We start from the raw sequence: 14,410 nt of genomic DNA, 5'->3' as shown, positions 1-14,410 counted from the left end.
GCCTCAGGCCTCTCTCCTCCTCCCTGTCTCCCCGCCCCCCACCATGTCCACCCCACCCCCACCCCCTCCTCTCCAAGAACAAGAGCCAGTGGGGGCTGCAGACTCGCATTACTTTATTTTGCTCTTTTCCAGTTCAAAGCTACTATCATGGACGTTTAGTTATACAAATGACACTTAGAAAAAAATAAAAGACCAAGACACGCAGAGTGAGATGCATGGTGGGGGTAGCTGGCGGGCAGGGGGCCCAGCCCAGGAGACCGGAGGTGTCGGTCAGATGTGGAGCACCAATCACAGCAGGGCTCTGGCTGAGGAGGGCGGGCCCATGGCTGAGGGTGGGCAGGTGGGAGAGACCAGCAGGGAGGTAGGCACAGGTTCCTAGCCACACACAGCCTCCCCCAAGACCAGGCTTTCGGGGTGCCTCCAGCAGTAACGTTTTGTTAAAAAAGAATACTGACTTGGTCATCTATTTCCAGTCAGGCCAGGGCGAAGGGAAAGAGATGGGAGTAAGGTACCCAGTAACCCAAGGTGCGCAGGAGGCAGACCCTGTAAATGTCACATGGCTGGCTTTGAGCTAGGGAGACCGGCTGGACATTAGGACACAGACACCACCCACAAAAATACCTGTGGGCAAGCCTTGGTTTCAGCCCTACCTTCTAAGCCTACCCTTTTGATAAGGAGGCGGAAGGGCGGAATGGTCAGGCTGGTGACAAGTGCCCAGCTCTCAAGGGCTCAGGCAGCTTCTCAGCCCCCATTCTTCCTGGGTCACTCCTGGGGAATAAGGCTCAGAGTCATCTGAGGTCAAAAGAAAGAGGTGCCAGTCTTGTCCCATGGCAGAGAAGGGGACAGAGGGACCCAAAGTCCCTCCAAGGGACAGGTTGCAACTGCTGACCCATGGGGAGCAGGGAATGGGGCGTCCGAGGGGAGCAGGTTGGGGCACCATTTTCTCTGGGGTTTCCAGTTTGAAAAGCAAAGGGCACATCACCTGCCGCAGGACCACCTGGAGAAGAGGGGCTAGCAGGAGGGTCTGGAGGAGCCACCTGCCTGGGCTGGGTGGCCCTAGTACTCCCAGAGAGAGGCAGGGTCGATGGTCTCAGCACAGGCCTTCAGGACCCCCGCGTGGTCCCCCTTCAGATAGCGCCCACCCACTTTTATGGCCACTTTATTGTAATCACAAAACTCGAAGAAGAAATCCACGGGGACATCACTGCTGCTGGTGACAGAGGAATCACTGCCCACCATCCAGTACTTGCCCGTGGAATCTAAGGAGAGAGACCCTTTCAAGCTGTGTCCTGGTCACCCCACTCCCACCCCACCTTCCCTGGAGCTCCCCGACCTCTTCCAAGGCCAATGCGCCCCCCTCCAGGCAGGTTCCAGTACTCAGTGGAAGTCCCCAGTGCCCTCCTGTCCGTGCTGGACACATGAAGGGGACTGGATCCAATTCAGCACCTCTGAATTATTGGGGCTCACACCCCTGGCTTTTTTGTTTTGGCCAAAAAACAAAAAAGTACTGGGATTTGAGCTCAGGGCCTACACCTTGCGCCACTCCACCAGCCCTCTCTTTGATGGGTTTTTCTTTTCAAGATAGGGTCTCTTGAACTATTTGGCCGGGGCTGGCTTTGAACCGTGCTCCTCCAGATCTCTGGCCCTGAGAAGCTGGGATTACAGGCGGGAGCCACTGGCGTGCTGCCTCCCTGGGTTTTGATCCCACAGCCGGCCGGCCTCCCCCCGGGGACCCACCTTTGATGTTATAGGCGCCGTTGTTGAACTCGAGCTGGAAGACGTCGTAGCTGGAGCGGTTGGCATCCAGGGTCCCCGTGACCTTGCGGCACCCGATGAAGCCGTGCTCCCCGCGGAAGACGATGATCGGACGGTTGATCAGTTTCATGAGGAAAAGCTCCGCGTCCCCTGCCCCAGGGAAGGGCCAGTGAGCCTCATGGCAGAGGGAGGACGGGGGCCGGGGTGACCGCGGTGTGGCTCAGAGAGGGAGACGCAGAGGTTGGAGGCCACACAGCCCTCGGGTGAGCCGGGAGGGACGCCCAGCGCACACAGAGGGCTTCAGGTGACACTGGCAAGTGACCCATGCACGGCCGACCCTCCAGGGTGCAAGGGTGGCAACCAGAAGCTTGGGTTCCCCCCCCCCCGGCCCAGCCCCCCAGGCAGCTGGCTACCTGCTGTCTCCACGGAGGCGGCCAGCTGGCCATTCTTCTTGGCGGTCACAAACTTGCCATTGGACGCTCGCAGTGTGATCCGCCGGCCGCGCCACTCGATGTCGAAGTAGCAGCTGGCAGTCCTGGGGGCGGAGGGGGCGGTCAGGGCGCGGGCGCGGCGCGGCGCGCGGGCGCGGGGCGGGCAGCGCGGGGAACTCACTTGGCGGCCGCGGTGGACTGCACGCCCGCGGTGGCCGTCAGCGTCCAGTACTTGCCCGTGTGGGTGCGGAAGGCGCACTTGCCCGTGTCCCGGTCAATCTCGAGCTGGAAGGTCTCCTGGTCGCTCTCCTCGTCCTGATTGGCCGACAGGTCCATGCCTGTGGAGAGGCCCCGGCTTGGTCAGGCCCCCGAATGTCCCCTGTCGCCTGATTTCAGATGACTCAGAACACCAACCCCCGCCACAGGAGGAGGGCTGCTGAGGCCCGTGTCTGGCCCAAACCCCTCAGCCAGTACGTCCATGGCGGCTGGCCAGGCCATTTCCCTAACTACAGGCGTCCGCAGTGCATCCCTGGAGCCCCAGCGCCTGGGAGGCGGAGGCGGGAAGAACGGGACCCTGGGTTTGAGACCAGCCTGGGCGACGTCGCAAGTTCAGGCCAGTTTAAGCTACATAGTGAGACCCTGTCTCAGAAAAACAAAACGGGCTGGCAGAGAAACTCAGGCAGAAAAAGCACCTGCCTAGCAAGTGGGAGGCCCTGAGTTCAAACCCCAGTGCCACCAAAACAAAGACAAAAATAGAACAGCGTCAAAGGAGCCACCCCCACAGGGACCCTCTGGAACCTACCCCAAAATGGCCTGGCCTTCAGTTTACTGAGGGTAGTTACTGTTAAGTTCTGCTATAGTTATGTAAGAAAATGGCCTCTTTTTTTTTTTTTTTTTTTTAAGGTACAGATGGAACTATTTCAGGATAAAACGCCCTGGTGTCAGGGATTTGCTTTAAATACAACCAAACCCATAGAAAAAAGGCACAGATGGAGCCAGTTCCGCAGATCACATGGGGGGCGGTCTCAGTAAAGCCGTTCACCATATTCTTCCTGCTTCCATGTACATGTGAAAGTTAAAATGGTCAAAGAAGAGACAGGCGTGGTAGTGCACGCCTGTAATCCCGGCACCTGGAATGCTAGCAAAAGCAGGAGGATCGAGTTCAAGGCCCGCCTGGGCTACCTAGTGAGACCCTATCTCCAAAAAGAAAAAAAATAAGTAACACATAAAAACACATATTCTCTTTAGAAAACATAAAATGAACTCACACTTACCCCAGCCCCCCGCTACGGGTCTCTGAGCGTATGCGCCCAATCTTTCTCTTTACACATGGCGTCCCCAACCACACGTGCACTCGTGCTGTGCTCTGAGCCAACTTTTCTGCCTGACATAATCCTATGTGACCCACTGAGCCCTGGTCAGATTCCGTCCCCACTGGCTGATGCTGCTTGTAGCTCTCCTCTGCTGGCCACACGGTCCTTTGCCATGTCCCTGCACTGGCCACTCCAGCTGAAACCCGGTCCCCCCCACGTGCCCTGGATTCTAGAGCAGCGGACACCGCACTGCACTGGCTTCACGTGTGACTTTGAGCACATTTGTGCCTCAGGGACCCGGGGTCTGAATCATACCAACTTCATTCCAACCCAGTCCAGTGGCGAATCCTGCTTCACAAGGGGGAGGTGAGGCTGGGAGGTGGCATGTCCTTGGCTCAGGGTTACACAGCAAAAATGGAAAAGGAAAAAAAGCGACTTTTTTTTTCCTTTTCTTTCTTGGTGCTGGGATCGAACCCACGACTTGCACATGCTAGGCAAGCGCTCTACCACCAAGCTACATCCCAGCCTAAAAAAAGTGATTATTAAAATTAGAGAAATAAAACTTTTTGATGAGACCAAGGTCTCACACACCAAGAAAGGAAAAGCTCTAAGTTGGGCTTGGTGGTGCAGAGCTGTAATCCCAGATACTCAGGAGGCAGATAGGAAGGATGGAGGTTCAATGCCTGCCAGGGCAAAAAGCTATGGAGACCCCATCTCAACAAATATGCCAGACGAGGTGGCTTGTGCCTTTCATCCCAGCTACGTGAGACATAGGTAGGAGGTCTTGATGGCTCTCCTTCCTCCCATGCAGCCTCCTGTTCATGGACCCCTTGGATGTCGCCCCTAGGCACCTCTGGGTCCCTCAGCCTGTCTTTACAGGGCCCTTCACCTGGGACCGTGTTGGGGACCACCCCGCCATCAGACCCAGGGATATTTTGGAAGAAGAGTGGGGTAGGGAGGGAGGAGCCCTGCGCCCAGAGGGGAGGGGCTGTGGAAGATGGATGTGACACACCCACACGGTTGGCAGCCACCGTCCCCCCGCCCGCCCACCCCTGCCCACAAGGAGGGCGGCAAACCTGAGTCAGGGCCAGCGCTGAGTCAGCCACGCAGCGCAGCACACCCTGCTTCACAGAGCCTCAGGGAGGTCCTGGCCACATGGCCACACCCAGCCAATGGGTGCCCAGCAGAGGGAACGAGGGGGACAGATAGGAAGAAATGGCCCTTCAGGCCACCCCAGCAGCAGAATGGACACAGGGGACCCCAGGCTCCCTGGGGAGAAAGCAAGAGGGTCCTGCCCGGGTCCTAATATGTCATCCAAACAGCCCCTGTGTCACCACCAGCCTTTGGGTCAGTACAACGAACTCCAGCACCATTCTAGACAGAGGAGACCCAGGCCGGAACTGTCCAGAGCCACGACAACGGCCATCCGCTCAGCTAGCTCCCACTGTCATCTTTGATGACAGGCCCACACCACCGGACATGAGGCCCCCAAGACCCTCGGGCGAGTGTCTTCACGGCACCCTGCCTCAGTTTCCCCGTCTGCCAAAAGGATCTAGTCTCTCCACTCTACTGGGATAGTGGGGTGGGGGCGGCTGGCGCCAAGGAGATATACCAGGTCCCCCCAGTCCAACAGGAAAGGTGGGGAATGGGGAGCTGACCCCCACTCCCCACCCCAGGCAGGAAAGACCTCAGCCTCGGAGCCTCTAATCGGAGCTGCGTTGCTATGGGAACGGGTGTTCTGCAGAATTTGGTCTTTTCATCAACAGTGCACAGAAAACCTGAGTCACAGACTCCCAGGAACCCGGGGGCCGGGAGATGGGGGTGGGGGCTCCTGACTAAGTCTTGGGAGGGTGCATCTCCTGCCTCCACCTCCCTCCAGAGGGCTCCTGCCTGTCCCCTGACATCAGGGACTTCCTGCTCCCCGCCTCTCAGCCATTCTCTGCCCTGGCTCACCCGGGATGCCCCTCTCTGCCTCATCCATCCTCCATCCCATCCCATTTAGGGGAGGGGGCTTACAATCATTCAGAGCCTCACCTCATCTCCCTCCTTCTAGTCAGTTCTAACCCCTTCAAATCCCACCATCCTTGTACAAGCCATTCCCCATCTGTCTCTCTCTTTTTTCTATAGTGCTGACCTTTGAACTCAGGGCTTATACCTTGAGCTACTCCACCAGCCCTTTTTTGTGATGGACTTTTCTCAAGATAGGGTCTTTTGAACTATTTGCCCTGGCTGGCTTCAAACTGGGATCCTCTTATCTCTGCCTCCTGAGTAGCTGGGATTACAGGAGTGAGCCACTGGTGCCCAGTTCCTATCTCTCTTATCTCTTATTCATCCAGAAAAACCTATCTTAAGGCCAGGGCCAGCAGCTCCCACTTGTAATCCCAGCTACTCTGGAGGCAGAGATCAGGAGGATGAAGGTTCAACACTACTCTGGACAAAAAGTTAATGAGATTCTATCTCAAAGAACAAGTGGCTTGCCCAGCCACCAAGGAAGTGGAGGTAGGAGGACCGAGATCCCAGGTTGGCCAGGCAAAAAGTGAGAGACCCTATCTAAAAAATAACTAAAAGCAAGAAGCGCTAGGGGGGGTGGCTCAAGTGGTAGAGCACCTGCCTAGCAAGTGTGAAGCTGGGTTCAAACCCCAGGACTGCCAAAAAAAAAAAAAAAAAAAAACAGCCTGATCAGCCCCTCCTCAGCCAGTCACCCTCAGAGTGACTGAGACGGGACTCTGAGTGGAGGCTCAGGAGCCCCAGGTGAGGTGGCTGGTCAGAGACGGTGCTGATGGCCCTGACTGCAGAAAGGTCCAGCAGTGGCTGGTGCTCCCGAGGGTCGTGAGGGCCAGGGAGGAGACCCTTCCTGCAGAAAGGGATGTTCACTCAGCTATGATGCTGCCCTTCCAGGATCAAAGCTGAAAGAACCTATGTATTGTCCAGAGGGGGAAACTGAGGCTGGAGAGTAAGCCTAGCCCCTCCCCCACACACACACCTCCAGGCCCAGTGAGCACAGGCCTGCAGGATGGTTCACAGCCCAGGCCTGCTGAGCCCCCCTCCCGTCTGCAGCTGTCCAGAGTCCCTGTCTGCCACTCAGGCCTGCCCAAAATGGCCTCGAAGACACGCCTGCCCTGAAGCTCCTGGTCCTTGGGCCACCCCCCATGTCAACCCAGGAGGCCCTGGAGGATTGGATGACATGGAAATGAATGAGGACCCCAACATCTGAGGTATAACCCCCCCCCACAGTCATCTCCTCAGTTTCTCAGCCTTTTAAATTCAAAGATGAGCCAACGCTGCCTGGGTCCAAGTTCCAGCTCCTCCTGCCTCATCAGCTTGGATCATGACACCCCAGTGAGTGGGTATGCCTAGCCTAGACTTGCAAAACACCCTCGGGCTGTCCTGGTCTCAAGGGCCTGACCATCTGCTCCTGCCTCATCTTCCCCAGGGGCAACAGGCCCTGGCCGCTGCCCAGCAGGCGTGGGTCCTGTCTCTGTGCTAATGAGCACCTATCCCAGTCCTTTGGCCCCTCCAGTCCTAGCTCCCAGCCTGCCTCCCACTCCCGGTGGGCTTCCTCCTAGGCCTCCTGCCCCAGGAGGACTTTGGTGTAGGCTGTGGTCCTCTGCCTTGCGCCACCGTTGCACACTCTCAGCGTGTGCTACCTTCTATTCCCCTCCAGGTCAACTCAGGAGTCCTCCTCAGAAAGGACCCTCCCCTGCCATAGAGGTGCACACAGCAAGTGGACCCTGCCGCCTTTGGGACTGTGCCTGGGCCCCTCAAAGTGAACGTGGAGGTTTTACGCCCTGGAGAAGAATAAAGAGAAAGAAGAAATAATAATTAAAGGAGCCCCCCCACACACAGTGGCTCACACCTGTAATCCCAGCTACTCAGGAGGCAGAGATCAGGAGGATTTTGGTTCAAAGCCAGCCCGGCAATGAATTTGAGACCCTATCTCGAAAAAAAAATGACCACAAAAAACGGTTGGTGGAGTGGCTCAGGGTGTACGCCTTGAGTTCAAACCCCAGTACCACCCCCCCCCAAAAAAAAAAAAAAGACCCTCCCCAATGTCATCTGGGACCCTGGTCCTGTATCACCAGCCTTTTCCTTGATATATCCCAGTCACATCCCCGAGAGACTGGGACCCCATCAGTTCACCACTCACTGGATCTCAGCATGTCCTCAACAGGTGGGAATTTTCTCTCCCCACCCAGCAAGTGGAAAGACAGGAAGAGGGAGGTGACAGGCATGGGAAGGGGGGGGCCCACATAAGATCCCTATTTATGGGGTCACATACACCCAGTTTGGCAGGCTGCTTACTTGCTGTGTGACCTGGAGCAAGTGGCTCTACCTCTCTGAGCCTTAACTCAGTAAAGTCAGGCCCCACCCAGGCCTCCACCTTTACCCCCAAAGCCAGGAGAGTCTACAGTCTTCTACAGACCAGCGCCCAACCAGCTATACCCAAAGCCTGGGGTTCAGTTTTTCATCCAGGGGAGCAAGAGCCTCACAGGTCCCCTCCAGGGTCCCCACAAATTCCTTCAAGGGGCCTCTGGCTGCAAACAGCGTCTTGGAAAGAGGGAGCGGTCGCCAGAAGGAAGAGACACTGTCGACGGGGAGAACCTGAGGAAGGAGGCCAAGAGGGGGGCCTCGCTCGCTTCTGGCGCTCAGACCAGTCGGAAGTGGGAAGGCCTGGAGGGGACCGATCCAGTTGCAGCCAATTGTTCCCGACAGGGCCCTTGGAGACGGGTTCACTCGAGGGTAGGGGCTTCCCGAGGGATCCAGGCTGGGGTCTCCCGACGTGGCGCGGAGGCCAGGAGGCGCGCGGCAGGGCGCAGGGCGGGGTGCTTGGCGCACGGCCATCGGTGCCACGCCGCCAGCAGGTCGCGATGCGAGTAACCAAGGCCGCCTCCCTGGGACCCTCGGGACGGGACACTGGCGCAGCCACAGCGCCTGGGGGTGGAGGTGGGGGTGGGGGTTCCTCCGCAGGGGGATCCGCTGAGTCGATCCCCTCCCCCGCCCCGCCGCATCTGGTTTTCCCATCTGCAGAGCCCAAGCAGGACAAAGGGGGCGAGGGAGGGCTCAGCCGAAGCGACCCGCCCCCTGCTCACAAAGGCCGCGGCCTGGAGCGCGGGGCCCGCCGAGGGAGGAGGAGCTGGGGGAAGGGCGGACACTGCGGGCGCCCCCCACGCACACCACCAAGCAGGGCGCGACCCCGCCCGGCGGCGGGAGGAGGTGGCCATGCGCCCCGCTGGGATCAAAAGCCCCGCCAACCTCCCCCACCTCTCCAAGAAAGGCGGCCGGGGGGGAGGGGGCGCCCGGGGCTGGTTGAGACCTCGCTTGGGCCCCGCAGCTCCACGTCCACCAACTGGGACCCGGGGACGTGGAAACGAACGAGGGGCGCCCCCTCCCCAAGAGCTGGGGGGGCGTTTGGGGGACCTCCGATCCGAAGGATCCAGGCGCATGGAGAGAACCCAGGTTGGACGGGGGGGGGTGGGGGGGGTGGCCTAGAGACCCCCCCCAATGCCCCAGCCCTGGGTGGGAATTGAACAAGCGATGCCCAAGACCCCACCCTGCGCCCCTTCCTCCGCATGGGGACCACCCGTCCCGTGGCAGGGCGGGGTGGCCTGTGCGCCTAGCGGCCGAGAAAGAGCGCGAGAGGCTGGCAGCTGCGGGTGGGGTGCGCTTTGTGCAATGGGGCCGGAGACACAGGGGGCGACGTCCCCACTCACCCTGGCGCGTGGACACATTTCTCTCGTTGGCCGCCTGCAGCACGACCTGGGCGCAGCTCTGTTCCAGCGCGAACAGCTCGTCCTTGCCCACCTTGGTGGCCTTGCCCGCCTTGAGCGTGCCGCTGGGTCCCGACGGTGCCAGGTAGCGGCCTTCGCAGTCGCGGAAGGCCACTTTCCCGGAGCGGAACTCCAACGTGTAGCCAGTGGCGGGCTCGGGGCGGGCCACCAGGCGTCCGTCGTGGCGCAGGAAGCGGTGGTCAGCGGTCTGCACGCTGTAGCGCTGGTCTTGAAAGGCCAGCGTGATGAGCGAGTCGACGCCCCACGGCACGTCGCGATCCACGGCGATCTCGTCGGCCGGCCGTGCGCTCAGGTGCGCGTAGCGCTTGCGGGTCAGGCTGTAGATGTTGACTTGTGGGTGCATGGCGATGTGCACGCTCCACTTCTCGGCTGGTGACACGGTTTGCGCAAAGCACGACAGGCGATCCTCGGTGCCACCGAAATAACGCCGGTGCGCCTCGGATTGCAGAGACCAGCGGCCATCGTCGTGCGCCACGATGAGGAAGCGACAGTCGGCGCTGGGCACTTCGCGCTCACAGGTCACATTGCCATCCTTGTCGGCCGCCAGGTAGCGACCCAGGTGGCTACGCAGACACACGGCCGCGCTGCCCGCTTCGTCGGGCGGCTGCTCCAGTGTCCAGATCTGCTTCTTCTTGAGGCTGCTGGCCGACGCGTTCACCTTGAACCCGAACGCCTCGGCGGTCAGGTACTTGTTGCCGCAGTTAATGAGGCCGAACTGGATCTGCACCGCCTCGGCCGTGCCGTTGGCGGTCATGGTGGTGGTGATGGCGGCGGTGGGCGCAGGCCCGGGTGGCCCGGGGAGGTGGGGTGGCGGTCCCCGCGCGGAGCCCCCTGTGCTCCTTTGTTCGGCGGCGGCGGCAACCTCGCGCGCGCACTCTCAGCAGCAGTCCACAATGCCGGCCCGCGATACCCGCCGCTTTATAGGCGGGGTGACGTCAGCGTCGTGAGGCCACGCCCCCATCCGCCACGCCACGCCCCTCCCCTGGGCTCAGTGGGGAGGGGGCCGGGCTGTGGGGACCTTTTCTGCAGCCTGCGGGCCCAGCGGGGCTCAGGGTGCGGCTTGGCCCTTCCATGTCCCCTCCTTCTGCACCGCGGGCTTCCCACCTTGGTACCCAAGTCTCCACCCCCTACTCCTGGTGCCATCCGTGTGACCCCTCGGAGGCCCTTCACCCCATGCCCAGCTGGGAAAACGGACTCTGCAACCTCCTGCAGAGGCCATGGTGCAGATCGGCTTGTGGATGGAAGCGGGGTCCTGGGGTGTCCCAGGAGGTGGCCTTAAAGGAGGGCTTTGGAAGGGCCAGATCTGGGAGTAGAGAGAGCCTAGAAGGGACTGGGGTCAGGCCAGGAGTTGGGGAGGGGCCTACAGACCCCAATTCTCCCAACATAGGGTGACTTCCGGGCCTTGCAGCCTGCCTCCCCAATCCCCCCAAGTCAGGGCTGAGATTTCCTGAGGCTCCATCCAAGGGTCACTGTCCCTAGAGGCTGTCCAGCTCTGCCAGCCCAAATAGATCTCCGTGATAGTGGCAGAGTGAGTGTCCAACACCCCCATTCTGGTGACACGTAAGTGACAGAGTCCTGCTCTACTAGGCAGTGGGCTGGGCAAGGCAGGAATTGCTGTTCCCCATTTAAAAGGCAGACCAGAGAGGTGGACAAACCCAGGGCCCACCCACCCATCACCCACCCACCCATCACCCACCCATCACCCCATCTAGAAACACTTCCCTTTTCTAAGTTGCTGGAAAACGGAGACTTTTTCTGGGACATTCCCAGAATGCCAAGCAGCCCCTGGAATGCCCACATGACCACAGGCTGCCCACAGATCACGGCCTAGACCCTTCCTAGACACAAGCCAGGGCTCTGAGCTGGCCAGTCCTCAGCCTGATCCGCAGGCTGGTGGCCCTTGCTGATCTGTAAATTTCTGCACCAGAAAATCCCCTTCAGGGACCAGCAAGTAGGAATTGCTGCCTTCCTGGCAGGGTGTTGAGCCTAGAGCATCCCTTCCCCCGAAGCCCAGTGGGAAGTCAAAAGTGTCTCCCTAAACCTCACACAGACACAGACCCAAGCTGGAAACCAGGCAGTGCCCTGCCTTCCCCTCCGAAACCTGCACGGGGCAGAAAGATGAGCAAGACCCGATGCCGATGACTGGGCTCTGGAATTGGGCTTCCTGTTTTGAGATTTTCTCATCTCAAAAAAAGGGGCGGCCCAGTACCAGTGGCTCACTGCTGTAATCCCAGCTACTTGGGAGGCTGAGATTGGGAGGAATGCAGTTTGAGGACAGCTCAGGCAAATAGTTGGAGAGACCCCATCTCCAACATAACCAGATCAAAATGAACTGGAGGCGTGGCTCAAGCAGTAGAGTGCCTGCTTTGCAAGCTTAAAAACCCCACTCCCACCAAAAAAATAAACAGGGCAGCATACACCTACAATCCCAGCTGCTCTGGAGGTCAGGCAGGAGAATCTCAAGTTCAAGTTCAAAGCCAGTTAGCACAAAGCCAGTTCTGACTCCAAAACAGAAATGAAAGCATGGTTCCAGTGGTAGAGGCCTTGGGTTCCATCCCCAGTACCACAAAACAGGGGCGTGCCAGAAAGTCTTAACACCCAAAAACCAGACCTGGCACCTGGGACTCAGTGTTCCAAACCTGTTCAAACCAGGAATGTCTTGGGCAAACCAGGACACGCTGGCTACTATTACGCCAGCTCCCAGCATTTGTCAGAGCCTAGTAAAAACCAACTGCTTGATTATTCACTTAACACCACCAAGGGCCCTGGGGGCACAGTTAAGTCCTGCTCCAAGCTTTGGATCACCTGGGACCCAGGAGATGAGGCCGGGGCACAGGAGGGAGGAGGGGTTGGCCAAGCAAGTGACTTAGAGATCCCTCAAGAGATCCAAGTGAGAAGTAAGGCGGCCATGTGGAGCTCAGGAAGCAGAGGTAGAAGGATCTAGGTCCAGGGCCAGCCCTGACCAAAACCACAAGACCCTAGCTGAAAAAATAACTGAAGCCAGGCACCTGAGACTCACGCCTGTAATCCTAGCTACTCAGGAGGCAGAGATCAGGAGGATCGAGGTTCAAAGTAAATAGTTCTAGAGACCCTATCTCAAAAAAACCTTCACAAAAAAGGGCTGGTGAAGTGGTTCAAAGTGTAGGCCCTGAGTTCAAACCCCAGTACCACAAAAAAAAAAAAAAGACAATAAAATAACAAAGCAAAAAGGGCTGGAGGCATGGCTTAAGTGGTAGAGCACCTGCCTAGCAGTGTGCAAAGTCCTGAGTTCAAATCCCAGTACTGCAAAAAAAAAAAAGAATAAAAGAGGAGAATAAAGGGGGAATTTGGACACAGACACACACATAGCCATACAAATATGAAAGAAGAAATTGGGCAGTGTCTAAAGGCCAAGGGACACCAAAATTCACCAGCCACCCCCAACACTGGCAGAGGTCTGGAACAGGTTCTCCTTCCTGTGAGGCTCAGAAGGAGCCAGGCCTGGGGCTGGGGCACGGCTCAGAGGTAGAGCCCTCACCTCGCATGTATCCCCAGCACCACAAAAATAAATAAAATACTTAAACGGTTTGATTTGGGGGGGACCCAGTCCCCAAATCCCAATTTGAACTCAGGGCCTAATGAAGGTCCGTTGGAGGGTTGGGGGAGGACCCGTGGAGGAAGGGGACCTAGGATTTCCCCTGAGGACAAAACAGAGCAGATGGTGGGGAACTCCACCCTGGGGCTGGGGTGAGGTCATTTGTGGTCGTGCATGGAGAACTGAGGTTGATTCCAACAGATGGGGAACCAAAGCCTGTTATTGTTGTCATTCTATTTTTCCCTCCCAACAGACAATACAGTCACAGAGGTCAAACATCAAAGAGCATAAAAAGACCTTCATCCGCCCAGGCCCCACCCCGGTCCTTGATAACTGTGGCTAGAGTTCTTTCTTGAATTGTCTTTCTTTAAATGGAGACAAAAAAACCACGGATTTATATATTCAGCTCCGCTTTTGTGCGTGCGTGTGTGTGTGTGTGCGTGTGTGTGTGTGTGTGTGTGCGTGTGTGTGTGTGTGTGTGTGTGTGTGTGTGTGTGTTTTGTTTGGAGACAGGATCTCACTCTGTAGTCCAGGCTGGCCTCAAACTCCTGTCTCAGCCCCCAAGTGCTGGGATTATAGGCGTGCACCACCAAGCCCAGCTAACTTCTCTGTTTTTGTTTTGTTTTGTTTTTCGTGAAGCTGGAACCCAGGGCCTTGCATCTGCCAGGCAAGCGCTCTACCACTGAACTACATCCCCAGACATAACTCCGCTGTTTTTTACTTGACAATATCTTGGCACCATTACTTCAATAGCATATAAGCAACCTCCTGGTTCCTTTTCACTGTAGCGTAATATTCCACTGTATGTGTGTCTTGTTATGTATTTAACAAGCCCCATTGTGATGGACACAGTTTATTGCAGCTTTGGCCAGCCCTTCCTCCCAACAGTTCATCTTCTAACCACAAACCGACATGTTTTCATGTTTTTTCTTTGCTTAGACTTTGGCCTGGACTTTGGCCATGAACCATGCAAAAAGCCACAGTTGAATTTGGGTGACAGGGAGAACCCTCTGTCCTTTGTTCAGTGCCAAAGTGAGTGACACAAATTTACCCTGCTCTCGATTGCATGAAGACTTAGCAGTGAGGGAAACAGGAAAGGCAGTGTCCTTGTGGACAGTGTCACCTCCAGATGCTCAAATCTGATGACTGTACAGCTTTTTATTTTGGGGGAGGGGGAAGTTTCATTATTTTATTATTTATTTATTTATTTATTTATTTATTTATTTGCAGTAGTGGGGTTTGAACTCAGGGCCTACACCTTGAGCCACTCCACCAGTCCTTTTTTTGTGGTGGGTTGTTTTTTTCAAGATAGGGTCTCTTGGACTACTTGCCAGAGCTGGCTTTGAACCACCATTCTCCTGATCTCTGCCTTGTGAGTTGCTGGGATTACAGGCAAGCTTAGCAAAAGAGCCTCAAAATAGTCTCTATTTCCCTGGGCACCTCTGTGTTCCTTATAGGACACCAGTCACGCAGTCCTTTCTGTCACCTCAGGCTCCTCTGGGGAAAGATAGGGAAACGGGCACTGTGTTCCTGGGCCTCATGGGAACC

At 57.3% G+C, this 14,410-nt stretch overlaps 1 protein-coding gene and 1 non-coding gene across 2 annotated transcripts; one reads left to right on the top strand and one right to left on the bottom strand.

Moving 5' to 3' along the window:
- Positions 1-93: 93 nt before the first annotated feature.
- Positions 94-10,191, bottom strand: Fscn1 (fascin actin-bundling protein 1). Its single transcript, XM_020165569.2, has 5 exons — positions 9,211-10,191; positions 2,368-2,524; positions 2,169-2,290; positions 1,738-1,905; positions 94-1,259 (listed from the first exon to the last, which is right to left on the bottom strand). Exons 1-5 carry the CDS (start codon positions 10,040-10,042, stop codon positions 1,057-1,059), a joined length of 1,482 nt encoding a protein of 493 aa, XP_020021158.2. The 5' UTR covers positions 10,043-10,191; the 3' UTR covers positions 94-1,056.
- On the top strand, positions 7,175-7,288 carry LOC141424487 (small nucleolar RNA SNORA68). Its single transcript, XR_012449401.1, has one exon. It is a non-coding gene; the product is annotated as a small nucleolar RNA SNORA68 (small nucleolar RNA).
- Positions 10,192-14,410: the final 4,219 nt, after the last annotated feature.

This window comes from Castor canadensis, chromosome 6 (genome assembly GCF_047511655.1).
Source record: "Castor canadensis chromosome 6, mCasCan1.hap1v2, whole genome shotgun sequence".
NCBI classification, from domain to species: Eukaryota; Metazoa; Chordata; class Mammalia; order Rodentia; family Castoridae; genus Castor; species Castor canadensis.
The sequence above is the reverse complement of the archived record's forward strand: the minus strand, read 5'-3'. Positions and strand labels throughout refer to the sequence as shown.